This window comes from Ischnura elegans, chromosome 4 (assembly GCF_921293095.1).
Source record: "Ischnura elegans chromosome 4, ioIscEleg1.1, whole genome shotgun sequence".
Classification (NCBI taxonomy): domain Eukaryota; kingdom Metazoa; phylum Arthropoda; class Insecta; order Odonata; family Coenagrionidae; genus Ischnura; species Ischnura elegans.
Genome location: NC_060249.1, coordinates 95,200,810 through 95,226,124, shown reverse-complemented (window position 1 = coordinate 95,226,124; position 25,315 = coordinate 95,200,810). Strand labels below are relative to the sequence as shown.

Here is a 25,315-nt window from a genome sequence, read left to right as displayed (position 1 = left end):
TTTCCACACGATTCACTTTTTCACAGTTGTTCCATCCATCCTCAAATTCACCATCACATCCCTCTGCTTTTTCCAAATCTGCAGCTGAAATATTGATACTATTCCATCATATTACATGAAAGCACAGCGGTGACGTTGCCACCTACTTCATTTCCTAAACAGAGAATGAATACTGAAATTAGGGAGTCATATAATATAAAGCTAGTATTAGAAACGAAAGCTTCTAGTTCATACAGTAAAGCTATATCGTCACGATCAAAGCAATAAAAGTTGGTACATATTTATTTTGACATGCAACGAACAGACAGACTTCGAAGCCTAAGACAATTACGAAGAAAATCAAACATATTTAGGTTTCAATGATTATTTCGCATGACATATATCTCACGCTAAAGGACCGATCGGATATAGGTAAATGATTCAATATTTATGCCCGATAAATCATCATTGTAACAGTAAAATTATGACCTAACCCACCTGTCTGAAGCCATTGTGATATTATCAAAACAACAACAATCAGCTGATTTTCTAAACGAGATTTTCAAAGCGTATTATATAAATCCACGGTTTAATATAATTTTTAAATGCAAATGAAGCAATTATTTGTAATTGCAAGTCAATATTCCATAAAATACAGAAAAATATATAAAATATCTTCTCCCTCATTGGTTGCGCAAACTGTTCAGAAAGTTTTTCATACGGGAAGGGGCGGAGCTTCCAAATAGCTCGTGCAAGAAATGGCATGCTGCTATTCCGAACAAAATTATTACTACGCTTCATTCTGAATACGGGGTCGTTGCAATAATGACCCGCAGAATAGCATATGCTATTTTTTGCAACGCTTATCCAGAATAGCAGCCTATGTTTTGTTTTGTGTTGTACATACTTGACTTGTTCTATACATGTTGTCCACATGTCCTGGAACCAATAAAGAATTATTATTATTATTAATTATAATTAAGCGCTGATCGAGGTCTTCATCCTCTCAGAAAAAATGGCTGATTGCTCTCAATGAGTGTCCACTGAGCAAATGAATCAGCCGGACAACTCAGAAGTTACCTAAATGTACTCACTAGCAGCCACCCTGAGTGAAATTAAGGACAATATCAGTGAAGAGGAAAAATGAGCACCATATCTCAAATTTGCTTGTATTGCGTTAAAAGAAGGAACATACTGATCAACAAGCAAAGTTAATTTTTAATTCTTACTGGAGTTAGTTTTTGTGTTCATGAACTTGTTTTATGTTCTTTTCAGAGTAAGGTTTTCTGGGAATACATACAGTATTTCTCCGATTATAGTCCCCCACTCTAATTTTGAGGCCTCAGTTTCGGGAAAATTTAAAAAAATGCATTTGAATATAGTCCCCCCTTTACTTTTACCATGGGCAGTTTTGGAAAAAAAGGGGGGACTATATTCAGATAAATACGGTATTTGTTGCACAGTGTTAAACTAACACACTACTCCATTAAGCACCCATTCATAAGCTTGTGTCTTCCTTTACTGTATTTTCTCCTTTGATTGCTGCTTAAGTTGAAGAAAGAGGATAACACCATCTAGTTTAAATTATGCTTGAAATTATAAATACGTACTATTGTTCAACATTGCGATGTCCTGAATGGTTGGAAGCTGTGGGAATGAAACATGTATTCTATAGGATGAAATTACTATTGCATCGTAATCTGCGATGAGTTTACACCATCCAAACTTGACACTTGAAGGTTTTAACTATGAAAATAAAATCCTTTGTCCATTCAAGGCTGGCTCTCTGATGCTGCTTGGGATAACATAACAGAGCTTGACAGAATTGCTGGATTTCATGGTGTTGCTTCCTCATTTGAGCAGACCCCAAGAGATTGGCATACATGGTATATAGCCACAGAGCCAGAAAATACTCCTTTAGTAGGTAAGTCTCATTGATTTTTGCCTGCAAAATAATATTCAGTGCCTGGAAAAATGGGCCTTATCAATGTTTGTTTAACTCTAAGGCTGAGACTGGGATAAATTAAGATGATTTTTTTAAGGGGAGGGTAGGGATGGTTCATTACTTTCCGTGATGCTTTGGTGGTATAAAGTACCTCATAGTGATGGTATATCTGAGGTCTGTTATGCATAGACTAGGCTTTTAGGTTTTCATCAATTATTTTTTTAACACTGTTAAGTTGGCAAAATAAAAACTTCTAATTGAAAGACACCTCAAAGATTACCATCTTTCAATTTTTCCAGAGATCGTGGTGAGATGCTCTCCCCTTAATCTGCCACTGCCTGATGATGTGCTTGATTTTTAGGTGGAAAATGTACTTACAGGCGGTCCTCGACTTTCGTACACTCGACTTTCGTACAATTCGCACTTTCGTACGTTCAAAATTGACACCTTTAACCTGACTTTCGTACACTAAATTCGGACTTTCGGACGTTGGTCTGTAATTTTTTTTAAATTCCCGCGGTGTTTATTGCGCATCCCAACACTCAATTGTTTCAAATGGCAGTATATGCGAACAATACGAACGTATATAATGAAGGGAATTGTTGGTAGTTGACTCTAATCTAGGTGATTTATTTGGGAGAGAGACTGCCTGCTATAGGCTCCTTTATCAAGAGAAGAAGAAAGCCTTCATTGAAGATATTTTTCAAAAGAAGTTGACTAGACATCATCAAATAGCCTTCAATACAACTAGTAAGATCTGCTTTCTAATTGTGTTTTTTCGTTTGAGTGCTGTTTAATTCATGTACACCTTCAGCAACATTGCACGATATATCACCCGAATTCCGCTTTTCTTTTGTCTTTTTTGAATAACATGCGAAATATACGCGATCACGAGTGTCACCTGCCAAATGTCGAATTTTGGTGCAAAAATTAAAAGGTATCCAGAGTGCGGGTTCAACAACTACATTTTGTTATGCTTCTTGATATGTCTTTTTATTTATAGCGGACGTAATAAGTGGAATGTCAACTTAACACACTCAATGCTGAGAAAATTTATCATAACATACCGCCACGCGGAAAAAATATTTTGCAATAATATCAGATATTGTGTCTTCCTTAATCGTATACAATCATACATAGTTGAAAATCATTAAAATTTTCACTATTAATAAAGAAAATATTAAATATTATAATAAAATTATAATAAATATAGTATAATAAAAAGAAGGCAAAAAATCTGCTGCAAGCAAACGACATGTATCCAGTCACAGGAGAAGACACACTGAGACGCTGGGCACAATTGCAGGGTCTAGTAGAAGACGCGGAGGCAGATGACGGGCCGAGAAACCTAACGAGACCGATGCCTTGTATTCAAGGCATCCGCGTCCTAGGCTAGCACGGGATGCCTTGAATTCAAGGCATCCGCATTGAGTGTGTTAAACGCCAAGAGGAAGTTTCACTCGATAGCCAACGGAGTTCTTGTTTTTTAAACTTTTATTTGCATTTTCTGCGTATTTTCGAAAGAAATTAGATGATTTGAGGAGTTTTATTGACATATTATTAAAATTAAGTCAATTGAAATGAATTCCGTGAAAAAAAGGTTTTTGTACGTATATGCCGCTCTTTTGGAACGTAACCCCTAATTAGTATGGAAGTCAATGGTTCGACTTTCGTACATTCGACTTTCGTACAAGTTTTCGGGAACGCATTGTGTACGAAAGTCGGGGACCGCCTGTACTGTATTCTGAAAAATTTGCCTGTCAACAGTCTTGATCAAGGCAAATGATTCCTTCTGTGGAATTTTTTGCACTTGTATGCACTTACGGGTGACTCCGTAAAGGTAATGACATAACTAGTCCCTGTATATTAAAAATATGCAGTTCAAGTCAGATGTCCTTACTGGAAATATGAGACATTAGCACGGTGAATCAACTGAGGGCAAAGGGGATTTGGACAGAGCAGGGAGCAAAGGGGACAGCAACTTCGATCAGCAGCACCTCCACATTTTTGCGCCACAGTTGCACGTGACATATTGGTGTAGGGGTGGGGGGCAGAGCAGAAAGCTCTTCCAGCGTTTCCGTTGTAGTTCGTAATTATAGCATCCTCAGATGTTGTATATTAAGCATTTTACTCGATTAATATTATTATTCTGAAATCAACTAAATATTTTCTTTCGTTTCTTTCACTGAACAGCTCTAGATCATTATATTTAATGTGAGTAATCGGAAGCCACATATTTACTTCAGTGATGGTGGTTGGTTGTCGTGAAATAAATATATTATTTTATATGTTTATTTAAATCAAATACCTAATGCAAGGAAAGAAAAAAAACATTAAATTGGCCTTTACTATAAATTGGTTGTTCGTTAACGTTTAAAATAAGCTATAGGGAGTCCGCCCTTCGAAAACCATGGTTGCAGCCATAACTATAACAATGATATTGTAAGTAAAAAGCTGAGAAACATATTTAAAATTACAGTGCATTTTTTTATAGAGTAACCAGGAAGTACTAAGGAGAGTGGGAGAAAAGAGAAGCTTCCTAAAAACATTAAGCAGAAGAAGGGACAACTTAGTTGGCCACATTTTGAGGCACGGTGGTCTGATGAAGACAATCGTTGAAGGACAAGTGGAAGGGAAAAAGGGCAAGGGATGGCCCCAAATGAGTTATATAGGACAATTTATAAAGGATGTAAAAGAGAATAAATATGTAGCTATGAAGAGATTAGTGGATAGGAGAGAGAAATGGAGAGCTGCGTCAAACCAATCTTAGGATTGTTGACTAATGATGATGATGATGATGATGATTTTTTAATACTCTTATGTTGTGAGTGCATGCATGATACAAGTCGGCAGAACAGACCAAAAATCAATGCATTATAAATCAAATGAAACGGAGATGTGAGAAGTGCAAAATTTGTATTTAGATTTAAAAAAGGATACATCACCATATGCTCTAATTATAGGAACTAAAATCTCTAGAAACATTAAATGGGATTTGATGATGGGAGTATGAATTAAAAGAATATACCTGGGATCAATTATATGGCATTCCCTTTGCGGTAAGCCCAAAACTGAAACACGAGCATCACATCCACGGAAGTAATTTGTAGAATAGCCAACACCATTAATTATACCTTAAATTCCAATTTCCAATTATACATGTGTACATATATGTATTGTAAAAAAATTAATCCTTTATAAGCAATATAAAACCTATGTGTTTTCTAATAATGCAGTAATATAAATAAGAGTGAAATTCATAACAGGTAATGAATTTATAAAGGTGAAAAGCTGGTATGAAACAGACGAGGGAAAATTGATTCCAAGTTACATTTATAATGAGTCAATATGTAATCCTAAAGTAATTACACAACAGTACTCACAGCAATTCATTACGAGAGAATGAATGCACTTTTAAAGGCTCGTCGCGAGTATGCCTTCTTCAACACCTTGATAACACCACACTTCCTAGTAGAAGACGGAAATTTTTGAATTCCTTGCCGGCAGGCCAGCAACCGATTTTCAGGATTCCTTTCTGTGATTGGCTCTTCAACCATCAGGCTTAGGAGAACACAAAATTTCGAAAGTTTGGTGCCATCGATTACAGCACCTCGAGCAGTGCCGATTAAAGTTAGTTTCCCCTCCCAGTAAACACGTATGACTCATGCATGAGGTCATAAAGAAGTCTGACGAATTTGTAGGACTCCTTCAAAAGAGTCCCAAATGGCCTCATAATGATGTCTCCGTGAGGTCATATGCACTCGTATAGGAATTCTTTTCGCGGTCTCACACGACTCTGAAGGAGCTCATACAAGAGGTCTTATAGGACTCCTATAACAGTTCCAATATGATATAGGCGCAAATGTGGCGCCTCCACGTGTGTGATAATGGAACTACCTGGAGAACCAGAAAAATTACCCACTTCGTAATAATTCCGATAGATGGCTTTGAAATAGCCTACAAAGATGCCGGTGCCCCTACCAGCCCATTAATTAAGATTTCAAAATACTTTACGCACCTTTATTTAAGAAAACTCTCCGATGACATAAGTACCCGACGTATCCAATGAAAATAAAGCAAAATAATACATTTAATGAGAACCATAGGTGGAAATAAGGCAGAAAAACAAAATGGAATAGACAACTTCATGATATTTATAAATTTATTCTTCATAATATTAAGTCAATAAACAAACATCACGAGTTTTTTAATTCTTCCTCTCTGCATACTTTACGCGGTCTCCGCTTGATACAGCCACTGCCTCTCCACTCTCTCCAAGGCGACACTACTTGCTGATGTCGGGTTCCATTTCATAACAGAGGCTGAAAAAAAAACATTGAACTTAAGTTTGTTGAGAGTTATAATTGATAGCATGATAACATCAAATAAACCAGATAAAGACTATTTATCTCATTAGCAGTCCCTAAATACTCCCAGGGCCGGTTTTAGCACCGAAGATGACCGTTTTAACTTGGTTAATTTTAGGAGTAACCGAATTAGTGAAATACCTTTGATTAACTCTTACACTTAATTACATTCCTATTGCATTAGAATGCTCTTAGAAGTTAACTTAAATACATGTTGAACGTTATTTCCATGCTTTATCGTTCCATAAGTTACATTACGAAGTGAAATCAAGCAAATTATAAATCGGTTAGCACTTTTGTTTGTTTACGTCATGATTTTGAGAACTGAGAAGTTTATAAACTTCAATGATCTTAGGGAAAACTGTTTTGTGAACCCGAGATAATAAAAACACTGCTTGAACACGTACTAGATATGATCGAGATAGTGTATACTAGCAAAGATAATTTAAAATGCGATAACAGCAAATTTATAAGGATACGATGAATAAATGAAATGAAACATGAACAACAACAAAGGCACGTTACAAAACGTGTTCCACCTAAATATTTTACATGAATATTTACCGATACTCAAATGATAAGCATGAACTTAACCAGCTTGGAAAATAGTAAAATTAATGGATTTTCTCATTAACAAGTGGATAAAGAATCGTACACATAAAATCATTGAAACTTACCTTCCAAGTCTCCGTGCACGTAACACATCATGATGTCCACAAGGTTCGTGCCGATCTCAGATCCGATCGAATCCTGATTCACGTTCGTAGACACAAGGTAAAACACGAGCAAGAACTAGGCCATGGAGTACACACGATATTAATCATAAACTAGACGTCTGAGCTCAAGGCAGTAGAATAACACGACAACACAATGGCGGACCTAGCGGAAAGTGGAAGTGTCAGCTTATTTAATAGAATCGGAGGGAGAAGTTTACGAACCCATCTCTTAATATAAAGAGTTAATTGAAGGAAGAAAAAATATTATACACGCAGAAATATATAATTACGATTGAAATTATAATTCATTAACATATATATGACTTGATTTTTCAGGCCTCATGTGTGTGAGATCTTGAAGACCCCATGAAGTGTGAGGTCTTCAAGACTTTATGAAGTATGCGGTCTTTAAGACATCATTCATGTGACCTCATGAAGTGTGAGGTCTTAAAGGCCCTTTCATGTCTCTTAATGTGGAATCTTAAAGGAGTCCAACGTATGAGTTCATATAAGACCTCATTACGAATACTGTGTTGACTGGGCTCTACCGCACTGTCGGACCCCCCTCACCCATCAGTTGATTCAACGTGGCAATAGTATCCTAGATAGTATCTTAGATGTCAGAAATTCAGGCCTTATCCCTTTTTAGAATGTAATAAAGCACAAAGCACATATTGAGAGTGTTTTCAGGCATTGCTTGAGTGCATACTCGGTTCATTCAATGTCCATTTATCAATGATATTCCTTCATTTTGAGTTATTTTTCCGTAAATTCATTATTTTAAATTTCTAGAAATCTAATGGAATACTGCCAAAAAATATCGTTTTGTGGATTTCAAGAAGTCCTAAAAACAGCAAAATTCGAACTCACTTTTGAAAAGAGGGATTCATTTTTGGTAGAAAGAGTCTCCAAAATCATTTGTATTATTTGTTTTATGTAAAGCTACTTGTCAGTCATTCATATTCACCGCAAAGGAATGAGAATTTTTATACTGGTTTACTTTATCACATTGGTATGACTAAGATTATATGTACCAATGAAAATTTATATGAGTGTTTTAAAATGATTTCAAAATAATTACCTACCTAATTATTTCAGACTTATGTTAAAATGATTTCAAAATTATGTTGAAATGATCAGAAAATAATTATCAAATTATTTCAAAATGTGTGCAAAATAATTTTGAAATTGTTTTAAAATTATGTTCGCGTAATTATTTTTCTGTGAAATTAAAAAAGGAACATTTTATGCAAAAAATAAGCCATTACTTCCTACGTATCCATATATATACTATCAACAAAATGAGATCAAATGGTACAAGACTTAAAAAGACCAGCACCTAATACATTACATATTTTAAAATTACATACATATTTGAAAATCTTGAAAAAGTCATGAATTTAGACATATTATGATATTTTGATTTTAACATTATTTAAAATAATTTTAAAATCATTTTTCAATATTCTTTTGCTACTTGAGTGACTAGTGTATGCATTTATGAAGTAGAGCACCAATTATTTGGCATTCAATTTAAATTTGCTTGGATTGATTATTTATCAGTCTATCAGTCTTTAAAAAATTCTCTCACCTCCTCCTCTAATCATTTGATCCTCCCTTCCTGCTACTGGTCTTTTCTCTGTCTCAGACAGTGGTGGGGCTCAAGTGTACAAAATTGTTACTTTTTGCCTGTGCAAGGTTTACGGATTTGAAATAGTTATATTATAGTTACCATTTCCCTGCTGTTGGGAATTGGTATATGCCAATTATATAGGGACTAAAGAACTATGCATTATTTAAATTTTGTATTATCAATACTAGTACCTATATTGTATCTTATTTTAGATGAAATAAATGTAATCAAGCCTGCATGAGTAGGTTGGATTGGTTGTTGGCAGAGGAGAGATAAAAGATAAGCTTCCGAGGTCAGAAGGGATATGCTCCCATCAAATGGTAATTCTTATGCTTCATCTCTATGTTAACAACATGTGTTAAGCCAAGGCCAAGAGGCACAGTTGACTCATTGTGATTGGTTGTGTGAAATGTTTTAATCAATGCTCTCCAAATCTTCATATGCTCGTTAATATACTCTGCTTTAATTTGATAATGACCATTTTTATGTACTCCAGGGCAATGGGGAGAGATCTGCTCAGAGTTCCAGCAAATGTTATTTGTACGCTCCTTGCGGCCTGACAGAATATCTTTCTGTGCTACTACCTTCATCATTAATAATATGGGAACGCATTTTGTTGAACCTCCTGTTCTTGATATGCATGCAGTACTTGAAGATTCAAATGCATTGTCACCGCTGATATTTGTGCTCTCTCCTGGTGTGGATCCTACTTCTGCTTTGATTCAACTCTCTGAGAGTGTTGGAATGAACAATAACATTAACACGCTATCTTTGGGTCAGGGACAAGCTCCAATTGCCAGTAGGTTAGTTGAAAGGATTTTATAAGCTATGCAGTAACTTCGGTCATTATTGAGTAGCCTAACTTCCTGTCATGTTTCTCACTGAATAGTTCTTTACGTGACTAAGGTTTTCTAAAATGTAGGAAATATTAATTAATACTACATGGTCCATTCTTTTTACTTTTAAGGCTGATACAAAGTGGTTTGCAAGAGGGGAACTGGGTTTTTCTGGCAAACTGCCATCTGTCAATGAGTTGGATGCCAGATTTAGATCAAATTGTGGAAGAATTGCCCAATTCTAATGTAAATCCTAGATTCAGGTGAGTGAGAATGGTGTCATGTATATATATGCTCTGATGTGGCAGGAGCAAGGAAATTAAGGCTTCAGATTAAGGTACTTCTAATTGGCATCAGTTATTCTACTGAAGTGCCATTTTTATATCATAATTAGAGATTGAAACTATAATTCTGAAAAATATTTAGGTGCTCAGTGGTGGTGGCATGGGGGAGAAAATCCCCTTGCTTGGGTCTCATCATAGTGTCGCGACAGGATGATGACTGCTACCCACTAGGGATAAGGTTCCGAAGGGAGAGCGAATCAAAGGCACTTCGGGAGTTACTAAAATCAGATTTATTGTTCGTTCTTACTCATTTCTCGCACTTGCACGGGGGGGGGGGGGGGGGATTTGAAGCTGGCACGCATGGAAGTGGAATGCTTGGGTATAGAACTTACGTGGCGACGAGTAGGGAGAGGCGATGCCGATGGACGTGGACCTGGTCGTACCCGGATCGATTCCCACACGAGTCGTCGTTCGAGATCTACCGCAGCTCCCACGTCAAGGTCCCGAAGAGTCCCCGGAGGAGAGTCGCAGAAGTCCCCGAACGACGAACTCGTTCTGCCCCAGCACTCCACACTTGCTGTACTGCCTCGAAACTGTCCCCGCGGGAAAGAATTTCTGCCCTATATATCTATTTTCTGGGGGTGGGGGAAAGGGGTCGCAGCGGGAAAGGGTAGAGTGCCCTAGTGCGTGGTCCGAATTCTCGGAAATGCTCCTTGGACCCACGCACCCTAGGGCGGGAAAAGTAGCATCACTCCTCCTTTCCCGCCACGCAGAGTATCTTCCGATCACCACAATAGGCTTGGTAAAATGGCTTCCAGAAGTTTGGCATTTTTGAAGATTTGATGATTTTTGATGGTATAGTTAATCTAGCATTGTGGTAATAATATACCCAGCATTTTACTGACTCTCCAATTCCTTGGGAGGGGATTAATCCAACCCTTTGGACTGCCCTGTAGCCCCATTCTTGACAAGTTTCCAGAACTGCCACCATGTGTTATTTTTATTGAATGTGGTTCAACTTATGCAATGAACATAGTTTTTTAATTCATGAGAGGTGAATATTTATTCTTAGTATATATAGTCCACAATCATGTTGATTCTTCCAAAATATATGTTGACTTGATGAAGTTTAATACTTATACACCAAGACGATGGTAGTTGTTTTATTCACTAATTCTGGAAAAAGTGAATGCTTTCTCTCTGAACCAGTTATTTTGTAATGCACTACTTATTCTTATTAAAATATAGCTTTGAATTTCATTTTTAAGATTCAGTCTCAGGTAATTTTTTTTCTTATAAATTTTTTATATGCAAATTTTACAAGGCTTTGGCTGAGCTCTAGTCCACATCCTGATTTTCCTGTGTCAATTCTTCAAGCAGCTACAAAAATGACTACGGAACCACCCAAGGTTAGCTAACTCTTTTGTCTGATTTTGTGTATTTGTTTTTAAGTCATGCATTCTTAATTTTTTTTATTTCATGGCTGTTCTTTTTGTTGTGTTGCTTGTCCTGTTGTCAGTTTCGTGATGGTTCCAGCATCCCCTGACTGATGATGGTTGCTCTTGAAAGATAATCGGATCTAGGAGCAACTAGCTTCGTATGGGGAAAATTAGGACCATCCTAACACTGACAGGGTGAAAAACCCAAAAATTTTATCAATATAGGTACAAGGTATTTTGCCATATGTACTGTGTGTACTCAAATGAATTGTAAAAAATTGTTGTATTTCAGGGCATCAGGGCTAACATGAAGCGCTTGTACCAGCTGATTACAGAAACTCAGTTTTCAGCATGCATAAGGCCTGAGAAATATAAGAAGCTTCTTTTTTCCTTGTGCTTCTTTCATTCAATTTTGCTTGAGAGGAAGAAGTTTCAGCAATTGGGATGGAATGTTTCATATAGCTTTAATGATTCAGACTATGAGGTATGTGTGTGTAATGTTGTGCCTAGTTTGTTGGCTATAAACATTTTGAACCATGCTGCTTGTAATATGTATTGCATTCAGTTATGTAGCTGGTGTATCGCTCTAAAGGATCATGCCTAGAATATACCTAGGCAGTTGATATTTGCTGCAAAATATTTTTCTCCATCAATTACAGTTTCGGTAATGTACAGCAAACTCCTGATTATCCGGGCTATTGATGGGGAGAGGTGGCACCCAACTACTCGCACAGGGAAAATACTACGTATGTCTAACGTAACGTAACAACATAAAAAACTATGCATAATCGGAAAACACAAATAATCCAAACTTTTACTTTAATTTTATATTATTCAATAATTTATATAAATTTAACAATCTATAATTACTTACGCACATTTCCTGTTATTTTAGATTGCTTTCTGGAATTATTAAGAGCTTTCATTTCCCAGCCACGATCTTTTTAGCGACGATGACGTGATTGTACTTGTATTCCTCCTGCGAAAATAATGCATCCAAGGCTTTGAGGTCATGGATTCGGAAAAGTAGTTTGCATGAACGCTTTAAAATCATTTAATGACGTCGGATTCTACACTGTCAGGTGCCACGCTGAGTAGTTGGGTTTTGCACAATTTACCCGGAATGCAATTGCAGTGGTGTGCGGAGCCGTGATCACAGAATGCTGTAGCATACCGCGATGCTTGGAAAACCAGAGCATGGAACTCCTATGAAGGAAACTGATGTGCGATCACACCATTGCGCAGCAATGGTTATAGGAAACCAGGCCTTATGGCCAACTGTTTACGCAGGCGAGTGCTTGGCTTGGACTCATACAATCTCTTCGTCCACTCCCTGGCTTCCTTCTCTTCTACTATTCCCTTCCTCTCCAGTTTGACCTTGACTAGTGATGGCATAAACATGCTTGAATGAGACAAAATCTCCGGTTCTCTTGAGCCGTTTTCAACCTCATATGAGGTCACCGCAATGATAGTGCATTTTCAATATGAAATATACATTTAAAGATTGCAGATAACATTTTTCTTAATTTAAGATTTGTTATAAACATGAAAGAATCTTCTAATATTAATCAAGACTTTTTTTCCTCCAGCAGACAAAAGTTTGCAATGCTAGAGCAGATGCCCAATAAACTTGAAAAATTCCTTGACAGCAAGTAAATAAAATAATTCCATTTTAAGAAGGGAATTCTAGAGAAAATAATTAGCCTGGTGTAGCCTTTCATTAAAATGTAAACATCCTAATGCTTTCGCGTCATCCGATTTCATATTTTATTAAGATCCCAGAAAACATTGACGGATCGGGAACTCATGCACGGATAAGGCACAACCGGATAATTGGGAGTCTGCTGTACTTCTATAATGGATAAGTGTTAAATAGATGCATTAATGTATACATAATTTAATATCCATTAATGGAAACTTCATGAACAATCAGTAAGCATGATATTAGGATAAAAGTGTGTTTTTTTGCTAGGTATCAGAAAGTCTTTTGACCATCTACTTGAATGAATACTCTGAAACTCCATGGGAGGCTTTGAAGTATTTAATTGCTGGAGTAAATTATGGAGGACATGTTACAGATGATTGGGACCGTCGTCTTCTCTTTACATACATCAATCAATATTTTAATGATGAAGTCTTAAACAGCCAGTATTACAGGTGAGGTTGGCCTGTATTTTTGATGAATGTATGAATTACATGCCTCATAATCTTAAGATTCTCTATTTTCTTTTCTTTGATATGATGGAGAGTATTCATTGCACAATTGAGTTTTTTTAATGATCATAAACACATTAATACAAGTAAAATTTGCTAATTAACAAATTATGTGACGAAAATGAAAATTTTAATTGAATGGATGCTCCCTAGATCAAAAAGAGATAAGCAAATGTCATTATTCAAATGTCAAAGATAGCTGAAGGTGATTAGAGATACGCCAGTGATGTGATGTAACATCATCTCAGATACCACAGATTGACTGCAATGTGGACTTCAGAGATCAATTCGAGTGTAGTGAAGATATGATCTGAGCTGAAGGTTAAAATGAACTCTATTGAAGAAAATCTGAACTCTAAATCCTAGATCAGAGGAAGAAAAAGTGATATATGTATAAGCCTTAATTATTGTTAAATGCATGCGAAATGTGTATGTACTGGAAAATGTCCCAGAAATAATTTCCAAATAGTTTTATTTCACAAATTTTCTGCATCACCAATTTTGGTCTGGGGTCTCATCTTTTTAGTCTGGGACCAACTAAAAACCAATCCTTGACCATGATAGTGGTGGAGTAGAAATATTTAGAAATTGTGAGTAATCGGCAGTTTAAGATAACAGAAGACATCGAACTGCCAAATTAACCGTTTTATTACTAAATATCTTTACTTCAAAATTATCGTAGTCCTGGATTGGCTTCTAAGTGGCCTACAAGGCATCAATGAAGACTATTTACAAATGTAGAGAACTATGCATGATATATGCCCAATGAGGTACATGTGCATTTAACTATATATGTGCATGTGCGGTGAGTCAAAAATGTGCTAATAGTTGGTGTTGCTTCATGAATTTTCTGTATTTTGAAGCAGCCCTAGTTGATGTCTATTGGACCACTTAAAACCAATCCTGATCTACGATAATGATGAAGTAAATGAATCAATGAGTAATCATGGTGAAAATGGATTTTAGTATGTCTTTGAACTGCCAAGCTAACAATTGAAACAGATTATGGTCAGCATTTTTGTTAGTAATTTTTTTCTTTTCAAGACCAAAGTAAAACCATCTACCATATGGTGACCTGACCCCTTAAAGATGTCATGATGACCTCTGTATTCTCCCAGGGCAAAATATTCAGAGACAGCATGGTACTGGAACTCAAATCAAAACTATTTGGAAAATATCATGGACTAATTAGTCATCTTTTTTCAATATTTAGCTTCTAATTTTATAACAATGAATGATGAAGGGTCAAAAGTAACAATTAAAACATTTGCAAATAATATTTTAGGTTGTCAAGCCTTCCGACCTATTACATTCCAAGGGATGGCTCATTGCAGTCTTACAAGGATTATGTTGTCATTCTTCCCAACGTGGATCGTCCAGAAGTTTTTGGGCAGCACTCTAATGCTGACATTACATCCCTAATAACAGAAACAAGGTGTCTTTTTGATTCTTTACTCTCTCTTCAAGTTCAATCTGCAGAAGGAACTGACGAAAAAGCAGAAGAAAAGGTATTTTCTAAATATTTTTTTAAAATAACAGGTTTAGGATAGCTTTTCAATGATATGATGAGCTCATTCCAAAAATTGTGACTTCATATAAGTGTTCTTCATATGTGAAAATGGTATTTAATAAATTTCTTTATTTTTAGGTTACAGAAACAGCTGCAGAAGTACTGGCTAAATTACCTGAGACTATTGATTATGAAACTGTGGATAAGCTTACTGGTGATGAAAAAACTCCTTTGTCTGTCGTTCTGCTTCAAGAGGTAATTTTTATATTTCTACTTAACTATTGTTATTAATGTCCATCAGAGGCAACACTAGCAATGGTGCTCCACAAAAGAAAACCCATTCAAAACAAAAATTCAATTCCCAGTCAACAGCCACACATATGGCCTACCCTTAGACTAGGTTGGTCCACTTCCTATAGATGGTATGAAAGTGCAAATGAATTGGTAATGTGAATGAATTATTGTTATCTGCTGACTCCTGACTGAATGGTGGCATAAGCATGTATTTGATGCTAGCACAAAAAATCAGCATTTAATCTTCCAAAATTGAGGATTAATGAACTTTTTTATGATCTCTAAAATTTAACTTATTTAGTGCTTCGTTCCCGAACGTTCTTTTGTCATTGGGCAGCCCCTTCTCGCTCCTTCTTCTTAGGGCAGGTGAAATGGGTCTGTTGTTGTGCCCCATTCTTTAGACTCACAGGTCGTCGCCCTAACCTTGTTTGATTGTCGCATCATCGGGAACTGGTGCTATCTCCTCGTCACAATATGTACTGCTATATCAGCCATAGAAGGTGCTGGAATGCTGTTGTTTAGTTCCCTCTGAAAGTAACTCTGGTTTATATTTTCATGACTGTTGCTGAAGCACACCAATGTGTTTGTTCTTAGAGTGTTAAAAGGCCATTTTCTGCATTCTGAAAATACTGAAAAAAACTGATGTAAAGAAATGGATAGGACTTTTTCTAATTAAGTTTGCTGTAAACTTATCTGGAATAAGTTTTCCTCCGATTGCCTCCAAATTCCACCTTAAGTACATATTACATTTTTAAGGAAATACCCATCGACTAACTAGTGGTAGACCTTTACTGACATGTGAAGTAAACCTTTTGTGACCTTTTGTGAGTAAATGAAGCATGTTAAAAGAGCAGATTTTCGGGAGGGGAAAATTCATTCACTTTCCCTGGGAATAGTAACTACATCCCTGGAAAAAGTAATGGATGCCATTTGCTGCTCCTATCCAGTCATTACATATATCCTATTTGCAATATTCTCCTTCTTTAGCTTTCTTTTGATCCTTATCTCAAAATTTTTATTTGGATGACAAAATATCCAATATTTTGTTCTCAATGTGGTGCGGACGAATATTTTTTGCTCCAATTCTCTTTATTTACCCTTGTATTTATTGACTTCCTTAGGTTATTTTACTTGAAATTTGGTCTGAATTTTATAATTGCAGAAAGAGGGTGTGTGCTACTTATTGTGACTGTGTATCTGGCACTAATTTAGAGAAATATTATCTTACTATTTCCAGATTGAACGATACAATGCTTTACTTCTATCCATAAAATCATCTGTGGAAGAATTACAAAGGGCAATACAGGGTGTCGTGGTGATGTCTTCAGAATTAGAGGAAATGTTTACTTGCATGAATGATGGACGTGTCCCTCCAGCATGGCTTAAAGGTAAGAATTGATAAAGGTCTATACTATACATATTTTTGAATTCAGTGATACAAGTTGCAAGCTATGGTGTGTGATAATTACAATAATATAAAGTAACCAAGTAATTTTTACAGTCAGAAGTTAAGGTTTTTTATACCCTTTCATGGTGGTGGAATTCATTGCTGCACAGATTTTTCTGCCACCTGCAAACCTACCCTTGTCAATTTTCTTGTGGTCTCAAAATTGTTATATGTATTCAGCATGAAACACATATATAACTGATAATCTACTGAAATTATGGACGTATGCATGGCTTCATGGAAGTGGATTAGGAACAATGGCTTTAACCATCTATAAAACAGTATTGAAATGCTCCTTCCTCAAATTCACTAAAGTTCCTGGGCATAATCAATATCTTAGGGTATTTTTAGTGATGTTTATTTCATATTATTCATCCTATTTGGACTCATTTTCTATTTTCAAAAAAATTATTTTGACCTTTTATGGGAATATTTCATACTTTATGAAAATATTTACTTGATGTATTCCAATGACATTCATAAAAATTTCTATTTTCTGATATGAGTGTAATAGGAGGGAACACTCAAAATTAAAAATTGGTTTTCGTTATTTAAAACCAAAAAGATATGAATGAAAAACACACACGCCAAATTTTAGAGCTCAAATTCGATTTTTAACCGAGATAAGTAGCTTTGAAAGTCCGCTAGGAGCTTCGGCCACGCCCATGGCGCGATACGTATTTCCATTGGCTGACGCCGCGTGACGTGTGAACCTCATGAGTGTCGCGAGAGTAATGCTTGAAGAAGCCGTAAACACACTGCGTTCGTGGAAATAGTGGCCAAAAGTTTATCATCGTGGCGAAACACAATGTTAATTTTGTTCTGGCAGATACCGGAAGTGTACTGACATTATTAACAAGGTCTCTGGACAATTTTTTGTCTCAAAAAGAATTATTTCATTGAAATGAAACTTCTTAAGATGAAATGTTTACACTTTTGAAAGAGACAGTAATCACGGCAATTATCGTGGATGTTTTAATTTGTGGACTCACCATCATAAAATCCTTTACTTATTACTGGTTTTTAGTTTCTGGATGTAAATTATGAAATAAATGAACAAATGTGCCATAGTTATAGCTGTTTTCTTGCCCTCTGAAGGGAGGAAATTCGGGGTTCTCTCCGTTTCTTTTATGATTAGCATTCAGATTTCGTTGGAACAACATTTTTTTAAAGCAGAGGTCTCGCTTTGGTCCACCTATGTTCCTGATAAATGTTCAAGTCAGTTTTGTTCTATGAAAAATGGCAAACAATTGTCATCAAAATGAAAGAGTAACTCAGAGATGGGGATTTTTACATGAATATATCCATAAGTTCACTTATATTTACATCAGAGTTACACGTACAGTCGCTTTTAAAAGTTTTAGGACAGTTTGTTGCACCTTTTTTGCTTCTCAAGGAAATTTAGTATCCTATACTCCTTTCGTAGTTATCTGCTGCACTCCGCTGACATTCCGCTTGTGATTATATACATGCACACAAAGGGACAAATTATTTTATACTGCAAATTTATCATTCCGCTTCTATTTATGTAGGGTGTAATGATTATTTCGTGAGCATTTACTGCATACTTGCACCGGTTTTTACCCTTAGTGGGTAAAGTAATTATTATATGATATTTGTCATGTGACGGGTAGCCGCGGCGGTTTCCTAGTGAGCAACGCTTTGAGCTTGGGTAGTAAAGAGTGAGGGGTCGGGACTGTCTCTCATAATTTCTTCAGCTCCTTTTCCTACTTATTAACAGGTTTTTTATAACAGTAATTTCGCTGTATTTGATATTAAGCTTTTATTATTGCCGATGCGAATGTTTAAAATTAAGAGAAAAATGGTGGATAAAAACCTGGCGTTAGCATTAACGTACAGTTTGAAGTCTAGTGAAAGGAGTCACACATTACAATTTATTATTTGTCAATTATACTTTTTCGATTAATGATAGTTAAAACTATTTGCTAGTATTCATTCAATAAGTATTTGCCTCCGGTTTCTCTGTTTTGTTGTAAGATTTGCAAAGTTATCCGTGTTTATTATTTACTATTTGTTTTTCTGGTAGAGCGTAGGTTTCCGCGGCGATGGTCTGATCTCTGCATTTCTCCAGGGTTTTCTTCCGCGTCAGGTTGTTGGTTGATTGACCTTTGATTTGTTTTTCTATTTATAGACCTGGCGGCACCGGGAGTCAAATGTGCTTATTTCTGTTTATCGTGAGTAATTCGATATCATAGTGTACCTGTAGTACAAATTTGAGATTATCAAGAATTAGTTTGTACTATTTGACACATAATCAGCTTAGCGTCGAAGACCCTTTCCGTTGCAGTGGTTGGCTTTTAATGCGCAAGATAGAAACAAAGAGTGAACACCAGGGGAAATATGCAGTAAATGCACACGAAATAATCATTATATCCAACATAAATTGAAGCAGAATGATATATTTGCAATTAAAAAGTAAAATTTCCCGTTGAGTGCGTATATATTTAAGCACCTACGAAATTTTTGCGTGTGTGATCAAAGACAACAAAAGGAGTAATGGAAACTAAATCTCTTTGAGAAGCAGAAGAGATTTACATTGAAATGGCTCTCACACATTTTATAACAACCTATTTCTGAAGGAATATGCAGTCCCCGTGCAGCGTCGCACCACCGCCTTCCCCGGTCTGGGTCGTTTGGCACCACAAAAATTACTTTTCTGGCGTTTAACGAGAGGTAAATTCACATCTCGGCACACAACAGTATACATAAGGTTTCTTACCACTCGTTGAAAATTCTCCGTTTTATCTAGTATTTACTTATACTCGAAATAACGTATACGACAATGCACTCCTTATGCAAGCGATGCGGACATCATGAGGTTCACACGTCATCAACATGGCGTCGACCGAGAAATACGTTTTTGGCGCGGAATTCAAGTTGAAACTTCAAACTGCTCTAGGGGCGAAATTACTCTGCGCTCAATGGTAAAATTTGGTGAGAGCCTTTCTTACACCCATAGCTTTATAAATCAGACAAAATATTTGGTAGTGTAATCCCTTCTATTGCATATAGTCACAATTTGTGAGGTATTTATGCAAGGGATAAGGTAGGAAATATCACATATATTTAGTTCAAAACATATTCACATCATTCGAGTGCTGTGAAAATGATAATTATTGTGCATCTTTTTGATTGCTAGGATTGTGGTCAACAGGGTTTGTTTGGTAAAGTAATGAGCCTGATTTTTTTAGAAAGTTTATTGATTCAACTAGTACAGCAGCTTAAAATTCTGTGTACATACATAGTTGGGCCCTTATGCATCAATATACTTTTGCCTGTAAGATTTCCAAGTTGCATAGGTTCCTTGGAACACCTTGGCCGTAATGCATTTTAGAGTTGTCGGGGTAACTTGGGCGTTCTCCAGAGTGTCGTAATAATGTCCTTTTGAGCTCCCCTTTGGGCCTAGGAAAGAAAAAGAAGTCTCCTGGGGCTAGATCAGGACTGTAGGGTAGCACAGGTATTACTTCAACCATGATCTGGGTCATTGCGAGGAGGTGACAACAGGGGCGGTGTGAAAAGGTGCATTGCTATGCCATGGTACTTCAAGTTTTATTGTTCAGATATTGTAGAAACACTCATTCTTTGGTCTTTGTTCAGGAATTTGCTCATATGGGTTGCATATTTGTCCATGTATACACGAAGTCAACTACATATATTGATGGGCATCCAAAACAGACTTTGTCGTTGACATCTTCTCGACCTTCCCTTAACAACTTGTGTCACTTCTTTGCCTTTGAATACAACATGCAAGTATCCCTGAAGGCATCGTTAAGCATTTCATAAGTATCCTTGGACGTCTTGTGGAGCTTAATGCAAAACTTCAGTGCATAATTTTATTCCATGGTTTTTCCATTGCAATTGTGACAAGGTCATTGCACAGAGGTTCTCAAGATAGCACATCCTAACCCTCAAATAGCTTGGACGCTACTAAGTCAAGTATCATTGGAAAGCTAAATGTCTCTCCCACCCTTTCCGGCCACTCGCCCCACCATAGGTGGTGTAATTGTATTTCAAGAAAATCAGGCTCATTAATGTATGAGACAAACCCAGTACTGTTGTACCATAGCAATTACGAAGAGGAAAAAATTATCTATGGACCAAATATGTATTTTGTACTACAGAAAGTTTTGCAGAAAAGCTGTTTTCTGTGTAGAGAGTGAAAATGCTAGGAGGAAAATAATTTTTTTCACTCTATGGATGTGTTTTGTTTTGTAGAGGTTTGCTGTTAAGAGGTTTGACTTGACTGCTGCCACCCTAGAGATTTTCTAGTTGTAAAATTTTCTCAATTTTTCAAATTCTATAATAAAGAAGAGTTGAACCAACATGGTAGGAAATTTGTATCATTAATCTCATTCATGTGGCCTCTATTTCAGTAGTTCTTCTCCACCTTCTTTCACTCTCCCTAACTATTCTTCTTCATGCTCTTCCAATGCACTTTGAAGCTTGATTAGGGGTTAAATATCATATTTATTTTGGAATCCATCAAAAAAAGATGTTATGTCCAGTAAAAGTATTTTTATTATTGACATGTAGGCTATTTTTTTAGCATTCTTCTTCTTGGTTGGCTTCCTCATTGCTATTCGTTGGTTTCACTCAAACCATTTATAAAATAGCTTCACAAACTCCCTTCAGAAAGTAGAAGAGAAAAATTTTCTTACATAAAGTGATACTTGCAACTTAAGTTTCAAATTCTTTTTCCTGTACAGCTTACCCATCAATGAAACTCCTTGGCTCATGGACCCGTGATCTTGTGTTACGAGTGCAGCATTTTGCACAGTGGGCAACAACATTGCGGGCTCCATCTATGTTTTGGTTATCAGCATTTACCTTTCCAACAGGGTTATTAACAGCAGTGTTGCAGGTATGTATAATGCTCATCTGATGATTTTTGAATTCAGGATAACTCTGTAGTAAACTACAATGTTGGAATTTTCTTCTCAGACATCAGCAAGGCAGGCTGAAATATCAGTTGACTCCTTATCATGGGAATTTATTATTGTCACTCAAGATGAGTCATTGATACAACAAGGACCTGATGTAAGTATTTGATTGAATTACTTTTAAATGTGTTTCCATAATTGTTAATATTTATTACACATTCCTTTAAGATCAAGTGCCTTTCTTGGGTCATAATTCCTTCCATTTATACTTTCTATGTGATTTGATTAATTTTTTCAATGTGATTTTATAAGTGTAAGTTCCCCATTGTTAAATGATGGAGTGCTTTGGTGAATACCTGAAGTACCTTTAATTTATTTAAGCTGCAACTTGAGTTGAGAATATTCTCTGCTGTAGAAAATTTCTCTTTTGTGTAAAATTATTTTACTTTCATTGAAAATTTTCCTGCCACTCTCCTCTTATAGCTTTAAAATATTTATTTTAATTGGGAAGGAGAAATAGTTATTTTCAACTTGTAAGTAGCTTGAATTTATTGAAGAAGCTTGAATTTGTGTCAACAAAATTGTCATCGTAAAAGTAACAATTCATCGGCTGATATTACATGTATGAATTTATGAAAGCTCATTGAACCTAGATCCAGGCTCCTTTACATGCCTTATGTGGCTGAAAAAATATTCCTAATCATGTTAAGGTCAATTAGATCTAAGCTTGAGAGAGAGTAATTTTAAGAATACCAGGACTAGCCACGGTGATAACTTTTACAGGAGTCTCCTGCTATGCACAAATTGTGCAAAAAAATCATTCGCCTTGACCGGGATTCGAACCCGGATCCCCCGATTTCCGGTTGAGTGCTTTAGCCAGTTAATCTAACGAGGCATCATTTCTCTCTGTGGATATTTGTGAATGCAAATTTTTTCGATTTGCCTTGTCTGGTTGTGTCCACATATATTTACAGAGAGGAATGATGCCTCGGTAGCTTAACTGGCTAAAGCACTCGACCAGAAATCATGGGATCTGGATTTGAATCCCGGTCAAGGCGAATGATTTTTTTCTGTGGATTTTGAGAGGGTCGATAAAATTCCAGAAGATGGTTATCATGAATAAGTCCCAATGAGCATGCATAAATACCTATACATTCTACATATGCACCACTGTAGTCATGGGACCAAATATGTAGTTCATAAGTCATCAGTGTTGGTGTGTCACTGGTTGGTACCTCAACTTAGTCCAAGATTCAGCTTCACTCATAGTGGGTGACTTTCTAGCGAAAAATCTCTGGATCGTCTTCATAGGCATTACTTTCATAGGATGATTTTCTCTTTCTCTTGGAATTGTGAATCTGGTTTTGCTTGTGGTAGCCCGTGTCACCCTAATTACGGGTCCATATTCTTCCAATCTTACCCTACCATCCATAATCCTACATGGAAGACGTTGGTATCTTCATCATAGTGGTGCCTCTTTCCTTTTCTTCTTCCCTTCTCTTGAGGTCAGGGTATAAAAGTCACTAACTTACAAGCCTAGCCTCGAGAGTGTATCCTAATGGGGACCACATGATTCTCGATCCAATTGTATGTGGCTTAATTTCATATCGTGCTCCCAGTTGGCATAATCTACCCCTTTCATATCCTTATAATAAAATGAGATTTTTAAAAGCCATCAGGGAAAATGTGAATTGAATCCTCCTCAGTCAGATTAATGGTTAACTGTTTAATGAATGGTTTATGCTAGGTGGTGGCTGCTAACTGGGGCATTCATGGAAAGTGGTACAGTAGGGTGAACTGAGATACATATTATTGGCAAACTTCTGTTAAGAAAGGATAAAGTACTGAAGCTTTATTTGTATGACCACGGCTCATTTAGCTCCCAACAAATACCATTGTTTCTTGTTAATAGCAGCCTTGTGTTGACTGGCTCCTTTTTATTGAGTTTAACATTACTATCCATTTGTCCATTTACTATACGTAAGATATCTTAAAATTGGTTTCTAATGAAGGCGGGAAGGTTGGTACCATAGCTTACATATAATGAATTACTCGACCAAAAATGGACTGTTGAAGGTGGATTTCTTTTGGAAAATATAGGCTGTGGAATTATTTAGAATTTGTTAATTAACATTATTGATAATGAGAATTTTGGAAATCTTATCATAGTACTAAGGGATTGTAATTCTCATAGAGGTTGATTTTTATAAACAGCGGAAAACTTATCACCATCTACTTTTTGTCCTGGTCTTCAATGGAGATGTTTTTGACAAGATATTTTCCTATCTAAATGTTGAATGAATAACTTGAACTTATAAACTTTCTACATTTTTTTTGGAATCAACATTTAATGATTAGTTTAGAAAATTCTTTCTTGTGAAAACTGGAGAGCTTATTAGATATTTTTCATGAATTTAGGAAGGAATCTATGTGCGTGGAATGTACTTGGAGGGGGCTGGTTGGGATAAGAGAAACTTGTGTTTGGCTGAGCCTGCTCCAATGCAATTAGTATGCTCCCTACCTGTCATTCATTTCAAGCCGGTGGAGAATCTGAAGAAAAGGACTAAAGGTAAGGCCAGTGATCGTGGCTGCATATGTAAATAATGGCGATATTATTTCAAGGTGTGTGTATTGTAACTGAATTGTTTTCTTTTCTAGGAATATATGTGTGCCCATGCTATTACTTTCCCGAGCGCTGTGGAGGTGGTGGGAGACCATCATTTGTAGTGGCTGTTGACCTGAAAAGTGGTGCTCAGAATTCTGATTATTGGGTGAAACGTGCTACAGCTATATTGCTTAGTCTTGCTCAGTGATGTAATAAGTAGCTCAGTTTTTCTGGCAGATATATTTCTATTATAGGGTATTGTTTTTTAATGTCTGATGTATTGTCTGTGACTGCTATGTGAGGTTTTTATGTCCCAACATTTTTGCTATTCTATATTTATTCTATTTTAACTACTTATGTTATATTTATTTTTGTTGGTTTTGTTATCTTGAATAAACAATTTGTTTAGGAGATATTGACTATTGGGTGTCTTATAAATGGGTGAAAGCATAATTTAAGTATGCCGGGTCTAGCAGCGGTGATAACTTCATGGAGTCACCCGCAATGCACAAATTGTGCGAAAAATCGACTGAGAAAAAATCATTCGCCTTGACTGGGGTTCGATTTCCGGTCAAGCGCTGTTGCCAGTTAAGATACGAAGGTATCATTCTCCTTTGAGAAAACTTGAGGACTATACCGGACAATGTGGTGTGAGAATGATTCCTCGGTAGCTTAACTGGCTAAAGCACTCGACCAGAAATTGGGAGATCCAAGAGGAGGGAAGATTGTTTTCATGTGAAATATTTGAAGGACATTTCCTATTCCACCAGTCGTCCCCTAAATGTATGCCAGAAAGGCTTTCTTCTGCTTGCTGAGGTCATCTTTTGAGGAGTTAGCAGCTTCTGTGTTGTTCCTTTGTCTTCCTTCTCCTTTTTCAGGGCCTTATTATCCCATTTCCTAATTGTGGAATGTGGAGATCATGGATACAGTTATTTTGCCCCTCCATTTGAAAACAACAGCAGGCCCAGAATTTGCCCACATATTTGGTCCATCTGTAGTTTCTTCTCCTCTACGTATTTTGGGACATCCCTTTGAATCAACCTCAACGGCCTAACTCAGTCAGTCTTGTATTCACATTTCAGTAGTCTTGCAAAAGAAGGAGAATTATAAAAATTGTCCATCCAAATATAGCATCCTTGATTTAG

General features: G+C 36.5%; 1 protein-coding gene across 1 annotated transcript in view; it reads left to right on the top strand.

The window, feature by feature from the left end:
• Positions 1-24,583, top strand: part of LOC124158194 (dynein axonemal heavy chain 2) — a 154,769-nt gene extending 130,186 nt beyond the window's left edge. The window contains exons 54-66 of the mRNA XM_046533382.1: positions 1,757-1,903; positions 9,137-9,443; positions 9,608-9,739; positions 11,085-11,169; positions 11,492-11,683; positions 13,172-13,356; positions 14,699-14,921; positions 15,062-15,178; positions 16,455-16,605; positions 21,392-21,546; positions 21,627-21,722; positions 23,984-24,134; positions 24,224-24,583. Of these exons, the coding sequence (XP_046389338.1) occupies positions 1,757-1,903; positions 9,137-9,443; positions 9,608-9,739; positions 11,085-11,169; positions 11,492-11,683; positions 13,172-13,356; positions 14,699-14,921; positions 15,062-15,178; positions 16,455-16,605; positions 21,392-21,546; positions 21,627-21,722; positions 23,984-24,134; positions 24,224-24,378 (2,096 nt within the window). The 3' untranslated portion in view covers positions 24,379-24,583. The remainder of the gene's footprint in view (positions 1-1,756; positions 1,904-9,136; positions 9,444-9,607; positions 9,740-11,084; positions 11,170-11,491; positions 11,684-13,171; positions 13,357-14,698; positions 14,922-15,061; positions 15,179-16,454; positions 16,606-21,391; positions 21,547-21,626; positions 21,723-23,983; positions 24,135-24,223) is intronic.
• Positions 24,584-25,315: the final 732 nt, after the last annotated feature.